We start from the raw sequence: 18807 nt of genomic DNA, 5'->3' as shown, positions 1-18807 counted from the left end.
TCTTTTGGAAACAGAGCCCACACTTCTTTCCACTGAAGCTCCTCTCACCAAAACAGGTCTGATTTGTAAAGCATCAAGACGACAGCAAAGGGTTGCAGTTTTACATTCAAGATACAGCACGCTCGGGGTTTTTCCGTGAAGCCCAGTTGAAGATAATCTATATTTAAATAATCTATATATGAAATAGAAAAATACACATCTCTACCGTAAATGAGGTCTGGTCTTTTTCTAAAGGGCCTAGCCTTTTGGCCAACCGGCCTTACCGTAGGTCATGCTCGGTTTAAGCCGAGGGACACATTCACCGACCGAATTCTGCCACGACCAACTTGGAGAGGAATTACCTCAACACGCACTCCTGGAACACAGCTATAGGGCAACGGTTTCGGCGACTGTTCAGAACAGGCGTACCTCAGAACTTCCTTGCGTTGGCTGATTGCGAAAGCCTCAGCATTCCAGCCAGCACCGTAAATCCAACTTCCCCACTAGATCTCCCGAGTTCTGTGCGGCTGCGAGTGTGCTCGCTCTCATTTCAAGTCCGTACGTTAAACGGGGAACCGGGGGGAGGCTTCCATTCATTAATCTATGTATCTCCCGAACGCGAGTGCATCAGGTTTTAATTCCGTGTGCTGTGGCAGCACATGGTTCATGGACAGGCTGGGTGTTTTAACGTGGCGAGGTCAGCCAGGAACTTCCCCCTCGCGCTGTAAAATAGCAGAGCCGGGTTTGTTTCCTCGAGGGTGAGCCCAGGAGCCCACAAAATGACGGATTTACAAACACCGCTCAAAAGGGAGTTGGAAACCGCCGCTGCGACGTGCGCGTTGTTCCGAGAGCATTGCCTCGTTGTGCTGGCCAACACGTCGCCTCTTGGAACACGGCTGCAGGAAGGGGCGGGCGCAGACCCGTTTCAGCTCAGGTGGAAGTTTGGGCCCTGGTAGCACGACAGTGTCCTCCAACTGTTAAATTATTAAACCCATAATTAAGGCGACTAATGTGCATAGAGTAAGGGCTACCACAGTGATGCGAAGTCCTGCAAGGAGACCTCGCCAGCTTCTGGAATAGTTAGGGAACCTGGGTCTTTTTAGACCAAGCCAGGTAGCTATGCCTGTATTTTCACAGCTCTAATCCTTGCTGTTCCATAATTCACATCTCCGTTGAATTTTTTTTTAAAAAATAAGTGACCTCACCACCACGCAAAACAAAAATCATCAATTTCTTCATTAAAAACAAGGCAAACCCGCACTCTCAGCTACCAGAATAAAGCAGCACCCAAACTCAGCCTTGGTGAAACAAGCCAAGGTAAACCTCACAGTAACGCTGGGGCGGGGGGGAAGCCACCTAAGCAACTGGGCGTGCAACTAATGCCACTCTCTCCGGGAACTATAGAGCCATCAGTCAGCTGGCTAGGAGCACACGTGGGAACAGTGGAAATGTCAGCATTCGGAATTTCCAGGAGAAACAGCTTTCAGGGGGCCAGAGTGTACAACGCTCGGGCTCAGTTCTGCAGTCTCTCTCTCTCTTCAACATCTATCGCTGCCGGTAAAGGGACCCACAGACTTAGGCAGAAAGGCTGAAGGCTGAACACGCGGGTAATTTTCTGCTGCGAGACGTTCGTTTTAATGATAAAAACTGGCATGATGGAGAAATACTTGCCACTGTCTCAGAGACAACCTCGTAATGAGATATTTCAGAATAAAGGTAGGTGATGAAGATGTATTTTCGTCAGCATTCAAGCGCCATTAGGTGGGAAAAGAGAAAAGGCTGCACCTGGTTTTCACCGCAAGCTTCGCCAATACCCGTTACCGCAACTGAACGATACGTGCGGGTCAGAATCTGCATTGGCACAATTTAAAACCCAAGGCATGAGGGAGCTTGTTCTTTAGGAAAGAGAGTAATTTAAATGCAAAGCTTTGAGAGACAAGGCGTATTAAACCAACCGGGAAGTCGTACCGTAATTAGAAAGTCAGGCTCGGAATACAGCCCCCCCCCAAAAAAAAAAAAAAAGGAAGAAACACTGGAGAAACAGAAGAAAATTGTGTCTCCGCTGAGGTCCGAACAGAAGGTTCTGTAGGACAGGATTGACTCCTTCAATGGCAAACCCTTCACATAGAAAAACCCAGCCGAGGCTCACTTGTCGCGCAACTCAAAAGGTACACGTAATAAAGGCAAGGCAATACTCAGTTATGGCCTGTCAGATATTTACCCCACTAACGGTATCTACAGAAGCACTTTACCATTTTGTACACAGTGATTCCTTATGCACGTTGAAAGGCTTTCAGATTAAAAAAAGACATTATATACACATCTGTACACAATTCCAACAAACATACTCCATCTCCCAGTGGAATTCTTAAAGCAGGATACCTGAGGTTTCTCAATATCTTCAATTTCTCTATCACAAACCTAAATATACATTTCAGATTTTACAAAAAGACACCTCCCTGGAATATGTGCATTATCATTACAAAAAATAATAGCTTTAAGGAGCTGAAAGAGACCGCCTCCACCCGAGAGACTTTACTCTTGCACATTTCGGAACGTCCCTCCTGTTCCGGTGACCGAGGGGCAGAACGACATTAGGGTGCGCGCCTTCGGTGCGGACACCGGGGGATCTCTGCTGTCTTAGAAAAGTCAGGAGCAGCACGTCAGTAGGACGCGGTACTTCCTCCAGCTAGCGAGTATCTGAAGAGGAAAAGAAATAGTTATCGCCGTGGCCTTCGGAACCGTGTTCTACCAGCAGCAGCAACTAAAAAGTTACTCCATTTCACACCGTTGAAGTTCCAGCCTTTTCCCTTGCGGAACGACACCCACCACAGCAGTCACGCTTCAAGGACAAAAGAAGAGCTGAACAACATGTCAAGCATGCCCCATGAGAACACCGCTGCTTCGCTGATGGACGGCGACAACCCGCGCCTGCGTGAGGGACTGAGATGTACACGGCGATGTAAGAATCACGGAGATGAGGGCGGGCAACAGTTTCTGATTGCAACTTCCCTACTTGGCAATTTTACATCATAACCTTTCCAAAATATTACTAGGGCAGGGAACCCGTATTCCTTGCTCTAAGCAGATTCTGAAATCATCCAAAAAAGAGGCACACAATTTAGTCATGTTAAGCTTTCAATAAACTTCATAGAATGTCAGAGATCAGAAATGGAGGGTGAGGGTAAACGGAGACACTCAAGGTATGGGGCAGATCTTCCGAGGGTCCCAACGAATTCGTTCGGACCAACTTGGGAAATCCAGTTTGAACCAACTGGAAGGGGAGTGAAAATCTCATGAGAAACATGTTGAAGAGCCATCTTCAGTAGGTGGCTACCAAACTGAGAGGACATGGCAAGTGGATACAATAAATGACTTGGTGATGTAAGGGAGTGTACTTCTTGCAGTATTCAAACAAGAAGAAATTACCTTTTTAGAAGTTGACTAGTTCCCAAAATAGCTTTATCCATGAGGGATACCTACTAAGCTATGGAATGGTTCAAACTCCTGTTTCAGGGGGAATCCTGCCATTCATTTCTTTCGCTCACTTTCTGGATGGAGTTGCAACATGGAGCTTCAGTTGCAGCATGAAAAGCCTTTGAGGTTCCCAGTTCCAGGAATGTACCAAGCTGATAGAAACTTGACACGGAAATAGTGACCTGATGAAAGACTGGGGTCAGTTTGGGAACCTCTAATAGAAACCAGCTGAGGTGGAAGCTCCAGAAACTCCTTCAAGCCTAAATCAACTGAACTGAGAATCAGGACAACTGGCATCAAGGGGTGACATTTTTGCACTAGAGATGCTGACTGGGCTTCACGCTTAACAGCCCAGAAAGCAAGAAACATGGCTGTGTGCACATTTCTTGGCACTGATTTTTACTGAATGACAAAGCCTCAGACTGACAACACCCTCCTTTAACTTCAGAGGTGTGAGTTCTTAAAATGTACCAAGCCATGGGTAGAGCTAGTAAAAGGGAGACCACCTGCTCAGGGTGGTTTTTCTTGGAGGTAGCAGTCCGTGCTTCATGCCTGCCATGAGTTTTTCCTAGTGCCGAGCAACCCAACCTGGATGGTGTAGATTCATGACAGCTCCTGGATTCAAGGGTGCATATAAAGCCTCTTCAAGAAGTATCCTGAAATTTATACCACTGATTTTTTCTTGTGGAGCAGTTATAAGAACAGCAAGTTGTTAGAAATACATTCCCAACCAAGGCCGTTAGAAACCCTCTTGTGAAATTTGGCCTTTTGAAGTAATACGAGAAGCTGGCTTTGGATGTAGCACCCAAAAGGCCACACAGACTCTCTCCAGTGAGTGAACAAGGAACCACTTCCTACATGACTGACCGAAACACGACCTAACTGAACAGTCCGTTTACCGAAGTGGGTGAAAGAAACGAAGAGCAACACGGGGCATCCCCCGCAACATACACCCCAACACTAAGAAAGCGTGAACGTGCCTTACGTGGGCTGCAAAGGGAAAAGGCTCTCCAGTTTCCTTTGACACACAGTTTGCACACCAATAGGATGAACGTAGATGTGGACTATCCCCCGAAGCTAGAAATTAGAGCTGCTGATACGATTAACTATTTTCCACTAAGCAAACGCAATCGTACAGACTCTAAGCACAAGTACTTTTTTCCACTAGTATAAAGAGAGAGGAACTCTTTAACACTAGTCAAATATTTGCAGAATCAGATCTGCAATTTTCTGTAACCCTTAAGGAAAGGATTTCATCACCTCTGAAGCCTCTGCACAAGGTGTGACACCATGTTATCTGCAATGCCCGGACACGACTCTTCAGCCAAGTAAATGGCCTTTCTCAGCTCTTCTATGGAGTCGGTGTTTCCACCACACACTTCACTCTTCTCTTTCAACTGAAAGAAAAAACAGGAAGAGATATATTCATGAGAGATTCATAAATATTTCTATAGACAATAGAATGCAGAAGCTTGTTAGGAAGTGACCGCCAGTGTTCACAATGTCAGGATTTGCCTTTCATTATGCACCCTCACATCCTGAGGTTAGTCTTTGGAGTAGTTACCAGGATGTCATTCTTCTTCACAAGCCTTCAATCATTCACATACCCTTTTCAGTGTGCTCACATTCAAAAATTAGGACACAGTATCCCACGAAAGACGCACTATTTGCCTGTAGCTGTTGGGTTTCAAGATGTGATGCTTATACATACACACTTTAGTATATGCACTTGTCCACTTACAGCTTAGGTGTTACATGTTTTATGTGCTGTAGTATACAGCACATATATACTCCAGGTGCGCTTGTGCAAGCACTGTTAGAAAATATTTTCACCCTGTCAACTCCAACACACTCCCATCTGCCCCCTGAAGCAAAGGGTCCAATGATTAGGCAGGAACTGAGGGCTCAAAGGGAAGGTCTAGGTGCCTCGCTTATGTAGGAGCTGGTATAAGGTGCTGAGTATGGCTGGTACAAGGCTTTCTTTCTCAGAACTCACTGAGGAACATTCCAATATCTCAGCAGGATCTAGATTTCATTGGAAAAAAGTTGGGAGGGGTGAGGGGGGCTTGTTTTGTTTGGGGTGTTTTGTTTTTTAATTGCTTTGCTGAGGCGCACCAAGGTTCAGATTACTACCAGCAACAGCGACAGGCAGGGCCCTCTCTGCGGGGCTCTTCGGAGTTGTATCAGAGTTCAGCTGAAAGAGAGAAGGATGCAGAGCACCGTCTTCCCCTGTGAGACTACTTAGGGACAGCAGTTGGTTTTTTTACACCCGCCCTGTGCCAAAAGCTTCAAAGCCTCCATGACAACAAAGAGCTCTGACCGGCTGGCTTCATTCTTTTTGGAGGAGCTCCATGGAGTAACTCACTAATTTAGCTGACAGTAATTCCTGAGGGTGCAAATACCCGTGGTTTGAACACTGAAAATTTAACATAAGGCTTCCTCCAGACAGCAGACCGTAGCCAAGCCCACAAGAGAAAGGAAACCCTGCAACGAGATTCTGGAATAGTTTGGGAAAGCTGTGGCTATCCACCAGAAGTTTCATGGGAGTCTGAAGGATGAACTAAACGGATAGCAGACCAAGAGTCTTCTCCCACAGCATGCAAAGTTACAGCAAAGTGTGAGGAAAAGTTTGTCCGTAGCCTCCACACGCTACAGAGATGGCAGTAACTGGCAACCTCGAGAAGGTCCGCAGTGAATAAAGTCTGTGCTGCTGCGGCGGTGCTCAGGGAATCATTTACCCACAGGGATCAGCACCAATTAAAAGGATGAAGATGAAAATGGGAAGCAAGGCAGGCAAAGAATGACACAGCAACTACCTGGCAATACCACGGGAAGGAAGACCCAGAGCAGAGTTACCTAGAAGGCTGGTAATAAAGGGCATGGTGGAGAGAAAAATGGAAAATAAAGGAAGGATAAAAATGGAAGACAGATTGTGGAAGATGGTGGATGCAGGACCTGTATCATGTGTGACAGAAAGAGGAGAAGGAAAACCTTAAGGACATGCAGAGCAACCAGAAAAATATTTGGCAGAAGGAAGAGTAGGGAATTGAAAGAAAATTCTCCAGCATAGGCAAGAAAGTGGGTAATACATAAAGAAATGGAAAATCCCCCAAATTCCTGTTTAAAGTGTTTCTCCACTTTACACAGGAGAATGACAGGCTGACTTAATACTGAAGTCTGAATAACTAAATACAGAGGTCATCCCCCTTAAATAGGTTTAATTGCTTTACTGCACTCAATATTCTTAATGAGCAGCATGCAAAACAACGATAATCCTCTGAAGCAGGACTTCATTCATTCAAATACAATTAAGGCAACGTCTTTTCATTAGAACAGTTTTTCTAAATTTATTTCTGTAAGTTACAATGAATGAAATAATTATGATTTTTAAAAATCATATCAATGCTAGAGCGAGAGGGGTATTTGTTTCTTAGAGTTCTATCAACTTTTTAAAATAATCACAGCTTCAGAAATACCTGGCTTCCCCTTCACAGATTTTTTTTTTAAAGTTGTTTTCAAGCATTTGGAAAAAAAATACCAAATATGAAAAACAAAATTCAGCATGGGAACAGAATACAGTTTTTCACACTGAAATTCAGAAGTTAAGTACTTCCTGATCTGGTCCACAGCCACATCTTGGAACGCTGACAAGTAACAGATAATATCATAGAATCATAGAACAGTTTGGGTTGGAAGGGACCTTAAAGACCATCTAGTTCCAACCCCCCTGCCATGGGCAGGGACACCTTCCACTAGACCAGGTTGCTCAAAGCCTCATCCAGCCTGGCCTTGAACACTTCCAGGGATGGGGCATCCACAGCTTCTCTGGGCAACCTGTTCCAGTGCCTCACCACCCTCTCCAGGAAGAACTTCTTCCTGATATCCAATCTAAACCTCCCCACTTTCAGTTTAAACCCATTCCCCCTTGTCCTGTCACTACAGACCCTTGTAAAAAGTCCCCCTCAGGACAGATAAAGAGATAAAACAGTGTCAAAGGATGGAACCCTGCATTCCAAACATTTACATACCTTTGTGTTTTCGTGTTCCTTGCTTTAGGCTAGCAGGGTTGATGCTGCTACCATGCACATGAAGCATGGTTAGAAGCAAAACAGATACAAAAGCAGATGTGCATGAAAGCAAAGGGTACAGCTAAAACTAACACATCAAGTCCCAGATGGGTTGTAGAAACTTCAGGTACCATTCATCATATTTTTCAGAGACACAAATCTGAGAATGGTTATGTTTGAAAGCAATAACTTACCTCTGCAAATAAAGGGGATATAACTGTAGACAGGCACTGGGATAGAGGCCTCTTTGGGATATCCTTTTCCTTTAAAGAAAACAAAAATTCTAACCAATTTTATTTCTCAAAAAAACCATTCTCATTGTATTCTGTTTCTAATTAAAGAAAAGAAGTAGTTCCAACATGCTATACTTTATGAAAAATCTGTTTCTGTGTATACACAAATATGTAAAATGTTCTATCATGGACTATACCAAAGCACTGTGGGGAATGGGAGGCCAAAGGAACAAAGAAAAAAAAAAAAACAAACAACCAAGCAAGCCCCACCAAACAACTCTGCTGAGCACATACTAAATCAGAGACATGGATGTTTACTAACTAGGTTCCTCCCACACAATACAATATTTTTCTTATATTTCTCCAGTTCTGATAAGAGCACACACCCAGAATGTTCAGAGCCAGGGTGGCAACCATTTGCCCAGCCATACAGGCTGCAGAAAATACAAGGGAGCAGCTCCTAAACACCCCTTATTCTGGGTAAGGGTTTTTTGTTTGGTTTTACTGGGTTGGGTCACATTCTGTTCTTTGCTACACTATAGGTTTTGGGTTTTTTTTCCTAAAAGACCAGAATGTCTTCCCTGAAAGCCAGTCTAGCTTTGTACTGTACTTCTTAAATTTCCTTTACTGAAGAAAGATTTCTAAAATAAAATATTGCTTGGTTTTCCTCCAGTGCTAATATTTCATAAGCTACAGAAATATTTTCTTTCATATTTCATGAACTACAGAAAAAGGACATGTTTAGAGAATACCCACACTTCAAGACTTACTCAAAGCGTTTTGTGAAAGGCAACTGTAGAATATACATTTGTAGCAAAACTTCTGAAACTTTTACAGTTTAAATGTGTTTAAAGGTACACAACAGACTTGTGAAAAATACAGAATCACCCCACTAAATTGACAGAATCACAGAATGGTTCGAGTTGGAAGGGACCTTAAAGACCATCCAGTTCCAACTCCCCTGCCATGGGCAGGGACACCTTCCACTAGACCAGGTTGCTCAAAGCCTCATCCAGCCTGGCCTTGAACACTTCCAGGGATGGGCCATCCACAGCTCCACCCCCCTCTCTGGGAAGAACTCCGGGTGCCTCACCACCCTCTCCGGGAAGAACTTCTTCCTGATGTCCAATCTAAATCTACCCAATTATTAAAACAAGAATTATCTCTTCGCATAAGAGTTGATATTTTAAGCACCTTATTTCTTTGCAACTCCAAAGGCTGTGCTGCTCCATTTTCTAGATTCTTGGGGTCTTTTTCTCTTATTGTAAAGATCCACTCTCCTGAATCACTCCCACCTGAAGCCTGGCCATCTGGTTCACTTCAAGGTGGGAAAAAAAGAAGTTTTATTAGCTACACTTTCTTGGCTGCGTTCATGCAATTTATATGCTAAACATGAAAACTCCAGTCAATTTCAAAATCAGGATGCTATCGTGCAAGCCCATAAAGACATGTATGAAAAGTAATGTGATTTTTCTTTTGGGAAAATTAAAAAAAGAAATAAAATTAAACCAACATATTTCACTAGATGTTAAATTAACTTCAAAAAACAAGAGGCATAACAGATTGAAAACATTTCCCAAGTCACATAACAAGTAACATGAAGTAGTTTATTACTACCTGAAAACTGGCTTTAGAAGTTCAAATTGTTAGGGAAAGGGGAAAAATTAGAAGACAATGTAGGGATTTTTTGTTTGCCTAGAAGAACAGCCAAGACACTAGCTTAGGATACCTTTGAGGAAGACAGTTCATCCCCAGCCTGTTAGCAAGGGAAATTTTCCATTTTAAAAAAATTGGCTAAAAAAGTACAGATAGAGCATGGCTTTAACAAACTACATCACCGTAAACCAATCTTTTTTTTTTTTTCTCATATTTTGCAGATGGCATAGTGAATTTTATTTTTTCTGTAATTCCTGCAAAGTTGAAAGGACAAGATTTCTGCTTGAAGTCACATAGAAGCTCTGGCTGTCACTAAAAGAGACAGGTCTACCTTCCTTGTATATATGAGCCCTAGCAAATTGATCCAACAGCAAAACGTTTATCCATTTGGAAAGTTAGTATTCCAGCATGCCAGGTCAACTCACCCTTTTATCACATCTAACATAAGGGCTGCTGTGGAAGGGAGGGGAAAGCAGGCTTAGATGTAACACTAAACTGTCTCCCAAGCACGCAATAACCGTTCCACTTCCGCTCCTGTCCTATGCCAAGCCTTCGAAGCCGGTCCGACATTCCACAGGAGCAATGGATGCCAAAGTTCAGGTCGTAACTGATCCGGGACCAGTTTTAGGACTAGCAATTTACCTTCTAAATCAGACCTGGTTTGGGGCTGGAGCTGTGATCACTGGCAGGAATCAATCCATTAATAACGTAGGACAAACCTACAGCTGTAATGGCAGCCAAAAACTCATCACCAGCCTGATGATTGCCATTAGCACATAGACTGGAACTGAAGGGGACAGTTGGTTTCTTTATTATAAAGAATTAATAGGTTTGTGAACAAGTTGTGGCAACCCCTTCACCTGGTTTACAAAATTGTGTAATCTGATGATACTCACTATTTTCACAATTACTTTTAGACTAACAAAGCTAACTTTTTAATGGAGTCAGCTATTTGTAACTTGGTTTCCTACAGAAACTAACTCATGAACCTGTTGAACAGCTCCATCAACATTTGATGGAGAGAAGTAAAAGCTGGAAAGGAAAGAAATCTGGAAATATTTACAACACTTCTTTTTCAATAAGTAATTTGACATTTCATGACTAACATGCTGTAATGGCCCAACCATTCTGGAAGGATAGGAAAAAACACCCTCATAAAAAAAACTTGGCAATATGCTTTGTACACCAAAACCCCGATATCACGGCAATGCTGTCCACTAACCCTCTCTTACACGCAAGGCTATGCTTCTGCCTGTTTACTCAGAGAGCCAAAATGAGGGACAGCCTGCCACCAGGGAGACAACTCCCCTCCTTACGTAGCCATGGGCACACACGGCAGAGTGCATGCGCATACTGCTGCTTGGCTGCGCAGGGTGAGACCTACTTCCTGCTCGCGTGACAGGAGTAACAGCTGGCCTTACGGCTAGGAGGGACCCTGTGTAAGAGAGAAGGTAGCATGGAACAGGCCAGAAGAATTGGTCTCAGTGACTGTCACTTGCAGGAAATCCCTTGCAACACTGGAATCAAGATTTCATTAGTTTATCAAGACTGCTCAGCTGAAAAGCTGTAAACATCAAAACACAGGTATATATGCGCTAAAAATAACTTCTTGGCTCCTGTATTTACAAAGGATATTTTACATACTCATCCAACTTACGTATCTGAATCATCAGAACTGGATTCGTCGTGACTTTGTTCAGACTTCCATCTCTTGTGCCTATCAATAAGGTCAGTCAGGTAGGAAATTTTCTTTGAGTTTCGTAGAATAAACTTGTGTTTTAAGAGCTCCTTTGCAGTAGGCCTCTTAAAAAAAAAAAAAGGAAAAAGAAGCTGTTTTTACTGTGCTCGAGTTAAGTGACTCAGTATAAGAAGATTAAGAAACCCAGACTTCAGTCTTGATACAAATGAGATTTTAAATGTATATATAGTATCTAAAAAAAATAAAAGGAAAGCTCTGTTTGTTCAGGCAATTCACGTAAACCAGTCAAGTTCTCTACTATACACTGACAGATGAAACTCACAAAGCTTGGGTCCTTGTTTAAGCAGGCCTCGACAAATTCTTTGAGGGATTTACTGAAGTTTCCTTCCAGTGTTGGTGGATTGTTCTTAGGAATGAGGAACAAAACCTTCATGGGATGCAAGTCTGAATGAGGTGGCTCTCCTTTTGCAAGTTCTATGGCTGTTATGCCTAATGACCAGATATCTGCCTGTAAGAAACAATGGGTTTAAGATCAGGCTGGAGAAAGAAGAAATGGTGTTGCTTGCAAAGGCAGATTTTAAAGCTTTATTGGTAAATCATTTCACATGTAAATTGCTAACAGGGTCTGGTTTATGTACACAGGGTTCCTTGGTTGTTTTTACTCTACAGCATAAAGCACTGTTGCTTATTAGAGTTTTAAAACTTTTTTTAAATCAGTACTATTACACAGGCAGTTATAACTGATCTTGAAACAGAGATATGTCATACAGGACTACAGGCTGACAGCCGCAGTGTATGGACCCATCCCAGTGGCACAGCTAGATTGCACGGCTGAAAACAATCTCCTGCTCCCTCGTTCAGGCAGTATTCTATTGTGAAGAGGTTAGTTACTTAATTTTGCAATGGATGGAAAAAAAAACCTCAGTCAATTAGCATACCATTGACTTTATAAAATGATGTTTTCTTAACCCATGTTACAGAACTGTCACCTCACACTGAGCAGAGAGAAATACATAAGTACCTCAGCTCTGAGTTCCATTCTTAATTACAGCATTATCAGCTAAGCTCTCCTCAAGTCTGAGTATAATTGTGAGTAACTTCCCCCTAGCAGGAAAGCTTTTCTTGGTTATGAAAGAAAAATGCCACCTGCAAAGAGGAGTCTTCCTGTTAACAACTGAGCATTGTTATTTCCAGCTCGTTCTGAATTTCAGTTTCTCAAGAAGAATGTGCTAAAGCCATATAAATGGATAGCTTTTCTGCCAGAAAAGAGTCACAGATGGAGCATGTGTATGTATAAAAATGTAATTTGTATGTGTGCATGTGCATAGATATCCACATGCACACGCGTATATACGTAAATACTTCCCTTTTTTCCCCTCATATATTTATAACTTTTACTGCTAGTGACTTTCCTTCACAGAACATGAACTAAAAAGTCCAACAAACCACAGCTACACACTGAACTTTTTGAAGTCCCAGGTGGGTTTTGGAAGCCCATTCCTGTTGGAAGCATCAAGAATGAAACCCTAAAATTCCTCTGGAAGTGTAATGTCTCCTTTCACAGAAAAGAAAGGATCTCAAAACAGGGGTAAGCACCACTTCCATGCCTGGCGTTTCTAGGATGCGTTTATCTGTGACAATGAAACTCCAGAAGAAGCACAAATCAGTCCTCCAAACAGGGAGGGAGAAGCATGACCTTAAGAAGTGACCACACTGTATCATCACTAAATTTTACCACGTTAAGGTTTTTACAGTTTCAAACCTTGAACAAAAGTTATTCTTCCAAGTTCAGACAAGAGTCAGCAAGTTACTGGTAACTATTATTTACTGCAGTACTGCCATAAGCCTTTTGTCTTCCATTCTAATGAGTAAAATTTAGTCTGACTTTGAAGCTCTCGTAAATCAAAGAAAACAGGCTATGTGCAGGAGAAAAACATTTTTAAAGATGTTTTTTCCTATTAGAAATTATGTAGTAGAAAGGACAGAGAACTAGATATTGAAAAACTGAAGCAGATGAGAAAAGATTCTGACTTTCAGATGAAGAAAGGAATCAAAACATGAGGAAGTAGTAAGAACTATTGCCAAAATAATGGAAATTAGAAGAGAGAGATTATAAGGACACTGTATCAAAGAACAAATAGCTTGGAGAGAAGGAAATAGATGGTATGGGAAAAGTTATATAAAAACGGAAAAGAAATTTAAAAAAAACCCAGATATTAGCTTTAACATAACAATTACAGTCATGTTTTGACATTTCACTATTTTCCCCCATGGCTGATAGTTACTTTAGCAGCTAGATTTTATCACCCCTGTGGAGTACTTGGACTTTCAAAATAAACCAGGAGGGAAAATGAAAACTGAAGTTGAAATTTTTGCTGTCAAGTACGCCTCGGATTAGCTACTGACCACATGAAAATGCAAACATGTTAGCTAACTTGCTCTCTCACACCAGCCACCTGGAAAGCCTGTGTTCTCAAATACATCGGTCTGAATTATCATTTACAAAAGTCTGACAGAAGCTGCTGAAATTTTAGTCTCTATGTCAAAAATCATACCTTGATTGTTTTTTAGGCAATAAAGACAACTGTTGGAATGCCTTGTAAGTATACCTTGCAATACATGGTCTGAGAAAGAATATTAGGAATATCTTAAGGACACAGAACAGTTTGGGAATGGGACTGAATAAAGCAGCAATGGAATGGGCAAATTCTGTGTGGCAGTTAAGGAATACACAGCTCACATGTGCATAAAGCATTCCAAAACGCCTCACAAAACCTTGAGAGCACAGTATTGGGAACATAAATTGGGACTTGGCTTGACATTGTTAAGTTTCTAGAGGCTGTACAGAGCTCTGCTTGTTATTTTTAAATTTCCTCTCTACAGAAAGCTATCAAATAGGGAAGCAACACTGCAAACCAGCCAGAGTCAGTACTGGTGTGTTCCTTATATGGATGAGGGTGGAAAGAAACACACCACCCTGTCTCACTCCATGGCGACGTGACCAAGCAACAAATCCCTACAAGGGGGTCAGAGGAGATGGGCAAGAAAGATGAGCTCAAGGAACAACATAAGGAACGACTGCTGGTTATCAGAAAGCAAGCTGATCTCCACACACGTGGGACCCGAGGGTGACCTTTGTTTCAGATACACAGCTGCACCAGTGGGTCACCGGGTTGTGCAAACAGCCCTCCCCGATGTGAGCAGTGGAGCAATGTCTTGCTGAGCTAGCCAAACCAGCAGGAGGGAGAGGGAAAAGAGGGAGAGGGAAGGGAGGGAGGGGCAGCAAGGAGGTGCATATGTCGCTCAGCCTAACGGTATAAAAAACGAACTTGGAAAAGAGCAATGGGTCTGAGCTAGACCCGATGCACACATTCCTTCTTGGCAACTGGGGACACCCAGTGTCATGCTGGTGAGCATATGGAGACCAGTAACGGAAATCACATTTCTGTTGTGATGCAGCTGCATGTGACAATTGATATATTGTGCTTGTGTTGTGATTTCGGTACACTGCCGTACCACTCTGCTAAATCAAACTCCTGTGTAATGTAGGTATCTACAAGTAAGTAAATTTGATATTAAACATTAAAACCTCCCTATATGGAACATCTAAAAGAACATGGTCAGAGAGCAGCATAGACCTATGCAGCACATTCCTCCACAGGCCACAGAATGCTGGGGGTTGGAAGGGACCATCAGAGATCACCTAGGCCAACCCCCTGCCAGAGCAGGATCACCTGGAGTAGATCACACAGGAACAAGCCCAGGCGGCTTTTGAAAGTCTCTAAAGAAGGAGACTCCACCCCCTCTCTGTGCAGCCTGTTCCAGGGCTCTGTCACCCTCACAGGGAAGAAGGGTTTCCTTATGTTGATAAGGAATTTGTCTGTGCCCATTGCCCCCTGTCTTGTTGCTGGGCACCACTGAATTACACAGATAAACTACAGCACTTTCAAACAACACATTTGCACCCACCAGATCCATATTCTTCAACGGTGTTGCTGACTACTTTTTTTCTAACAACAAGTGGAAGCGTATTAACCCTTTGTATGTACTTGCTCTCTTCTGCTTTTAAACAACCACCAAAGCTACTCACAATAGAGTGGGATATAGGGTGACAGGATGTGTTTGTCAACACTGTAATATTTCTTGCAATCTACACTAGGAAACTTAAGGTTTAGATACAAATTAGGAAAGCTTCTTTCCTTGCTGACAGCTTATAGCTGCTAGGTATCACCTAAATGCACGCCTGTCTGGACACAGCCAAAGTTATTACCTACGCTCTGAAGACCAACCTATGTAGTTCAAGTTAAAAAAGGAAGGGACTTTGGCTGATGCCTTGAAATACCTCACCTTTGAATCATACGCTGATTGCTTTATTACTTCAGGTGCCATCCAAAACGGTGTTCCCACAAAGGTATTCCTCTTTATCTGTGTATCTGTTAGTTGTCCTGCTACTCCAAAATCTGCTAGCTTTACTTCCCCTTGTTCAGATAGCAATACATTAGCAGCTGGAATAAAGAAGTGAAAATGGCAGAAATGAAGATATTTGACACTGGAAGGGTGTTCATTTATATTGCATAAGCTCTTCTAATATTATTAGAATACAAATAAAAACAACTTACCTTTAATATCTCTATGGATTTTCTTTTCTGAATGCAAGTAATCAAGTCCTTTGAGTATCTCCCTCAATATTGTAGCAATCTGGGTTTCATCGAGTGAGCCAGGTTCTAACTAGGAGACAGAAGAAATACTTATATAAATACATGTATGCATCGTATATATATACAATAAAGGAGAAATAGAGAACAGAAATAAATGCGACTATAAAAAAACCTATAAAACTTCTTCTGTCACACCTCAAAACTTCCAATTTCCTAGCTTTGTAACACAAGATACAACCCAGAATATTCTTAAAAAATACATCATTCTAAACTAAGCGGCCTTCTGAAAAACAGGCAAAGAAATACTTTATCTAACACACTTAGAAGTTTGGTAGAGGTCCCACAAAGACACAGTTTCAAGTTACTGCTTTGTGGTCAGGTCACGGATATATTATATGCTGCATTTGAGAAGTATCTACATTATAATCTGACCATTTACACTGAACTTAAGACATCTAATCTGACCATTTACACTGAACTTAGATGTGTAACACCACAGGCCCTACATGGATCCAAATGTCGAAGTCTGAAAAAGAAACTGAGGCATATAAGATACCACATCAATCACACATCCTATTAGTATATACTGCAAGGGATTTTGTGAAGCTCTCCAAAACAAAACTCAAACTGCTAGACTGACACAGCACTGAATATTTCCAAAACAAAACTCAAACTGCTAGGCTGACACAGCACTGAATATTAAAAGACTTTTTTTCATATAAAACTGAAGGTATAAATCTGCAAATTAATGGTTCCAAATAATTTAAACTCTTACGAGAAAAAACAGCAGTGGTGACAGATCTCAGAGCTCTCCACAGCTGAAATAAGTTCTAAAAGTGTGTATGCCACTAACTCAAAGGAGTGGAGGAAAGGTCACTACTCAGAGAGGTTTCTTAACCAGTAAGGGCGTTTTATGAGACTGAAACTTTGTGGACAACAAATAATATTGGAAATATTGCAGCATTCTAGTTTACTCCACAATAGCAGTGACTGCAAAACACAATCAGAAAGTTGTATCTCTGAAACTTTACTCTGTGAAAAAGCACGCATTTCAGCCAAAATTTTTCAGATTAAAATTAAAGTCTTAGATCCTTCACACAAATCCTCAGCTAATAGGTAGGAACAGAAGTAAGATTTTGTGTAATGCAGACAACATATCTGTTTTACCTTTGTACATTTGCTTACAAACTTTTTTGCTTTTCTTTAGCTTTGATAATATACATGATATTGCCACTCTCTGAAGACAGTCCCACTAAGACATTCTCAAGGCTTTGCTCCAGCTAGTCTGTGAGCGCCACAGATGTTAGTTCGTCTTAGTGAGGAGGAACAGACTAAGGCCGAGAATATAAGAGCTTGTACCTCAGCCACAAACCTAAACTATCACAGAATAACAGAATGGGTTGGAAGGCAGGTAGATCCAACCCCCCTGCCATGGGCAGGGACACCTTCCACTAGACCAGGTTGCTCAAAGCCTCATCCAGCCTGGCCTTGAACACTTCCAGGGATGGGGCATCCACAGCTTCTCTGGGCAACCTGTGCCAGTGCCTCACCACCCTCTCCGGGAAGAACTTCTGCCTGACGTCCAATCTAAATCTCCTCGCTTTCAGTTTAAACCTGTTACCCTTTGTTCTGTCAATACAGGCTTTTCATCCACCAGTACCCCCAAGTCCTTCTCCTCGGAGCTGCGCTTGATCCATTCTCCACCCAGCCTGTCCTTGTGTTTAGGATTGCCCTGACCCAGGTGCAGGACCTTGCCCTTGGCCTTGTTGAACTCCATGATGTTGGCAGTGGCCCACCTCTCCAGCCTGTCCAGGTCCCTCTGGATGGCATCCCTGCCCTCCAGCGTGTTGACAGCACCACACAGCTTGGAGTCATCAGCAAACTTGCTGAGGGTGCACTCGATCCCATCATCCATGTCACTGACAAAGATGTTGAACAGCACCAGTCCCTGAGGAACACTGCTCATCACGGGTCTTCACTTACACATCGAGACATTGATCACAACTCTGAGTGTGACCATCCAGCCAATTCCTTATCCACTGAGTAGTCCACCCATCAAATCCATGTCTCTCCAATTTAGAGACAATGAAGTTGTGTGGGACAGTGTCAAACCCTTTGCACAAGTCCAGGTAGATGACATCAGTTGCTCTTCCCTTATCCACCAACTCTGTAACCCTGCCATAGAAGGCCACCAAATCGGTCAGGCACGATTTGCCCTCAGTGTAGCCATGTTGGCTGTCACCAATCACCTCCTTAGTTTATACTCAAAGATAAACAACAACATACATGTAATTGCATTAATAGTACTTTCCCTTATGAGGTGTGATTTTCAAAATGGGCAGGGCATACCCAAGTACAGAAAACACCAGGCTAACATGACACGTACAATTTGAACATGGAATTCAAGACTCCCATTGAGTCTTGCCTCAAGTACAGAAATGTGATAAAGTGTGCCAGTTGTCCTACCAGATGCAGGTTTAGAACCATATCATGCATGTTAGAGCTAGGAAAACATGCAGCAGAACATAAATTGGAATCAAATGAAGCACACACAAGACCATATACGCTTACATGATGATTTCACTTCTGTGGCACAATTTCTTCAATAACATTTCAGGATGTGACCAAAGACGTTGTACTATTTCTAGGCAACAAACTTAGGGAATAAACATGTGGTCACCACACAAGTGAAATGTGCGTGATTAAAAAAACCCCAAGAAAAATATGGTAACATCTGTTTTCCAGATGCTTTTTGAAGCACAAAGAAAGTAATAATTTATAAAAGCAAACTCAGTTTCCAATTGCTCTTTTGTCAGGAAAAACACTATCACAACAATAAATAAACATTTTCCAGCTTTTCTTTATGGGGAACATGATCAGTTTTTACACAACCATAGAACCCCTTCGAACACAATGTAGAAACTAAAGGTATTAATGGGTTCCAAAAGATAATTACAATTAAAATATGGCATCTCAACTGCAGGAAGTTTCCATTTACTACCACCTCCTGTCTTCTGGACGTCACCAGCAGAATCTCT

At 42.3% G+C, this 18807-nt stretch overlaps 1 protein-coding gene across 1 annotated transcript in view; it reads right to left on the bottom strand.

The window, feature by feature from the left end:
* Window positions 1-2142: 2142 nt before the first annotated feature.
* STK24 (serine/threonine kinase 24) overlaps window positions 2143-18807 on the bottom strand; it is an 18462-nt gene continuing 1797 nt past the window's right edge. Inside the window, exons 2-9 of the mRNA XM_010161845.1 lie at window positions 15731-15839; window positions 15459-15616; window positions 11434-11619; window positions 11070-11215; window positions 8951-9074; window positions 7718-7786; window positions 4717-4853; window positions 2143-2679 (exon numbers count right to left, since the gene is read on the bottom strand). Of these exons, the coding sequence (XP_010160147.1) occupies window positions 2643-2679; window positions 4717-4853; window positions 7718-7786; window positions 8951-9074; window positions 11070-11215; window positions 11434-11619; window positions 15459-15616; window positions 15731-15839 (966 nt within the window). The 3' untranslated portion in view covers window positions 2143-2642. The remainder of the gene's footprint in view (window positions 2680-4716; window positions 4854-7717; window positions 7787-8950; window positions 9075-11069; window positions 11216-11433; window positions 11620-15458; window positions 15617-15730; window positions 15840-18807) is intronic.

Source organism: Eurypyga helias, unplaced genomic scaffold (genome assembly GCF_000690775.1).
Source record: "Eurypyga helias isolate BGI_N326 unplaced genomic scaffold, ASM69077v1 scaffold1482, whole genome shotgun sequence".
In the NCBI taxonomy this organism is placed as follows: Eukaryota; Metazoa; Chordata; class Aves; order Eurypygiformes; family Eurypygidae; genus Eurypyga; species Eurypyga helias.
This window is presented reverse-complemented; position numbering and strand designations above follow the sequence as displayed.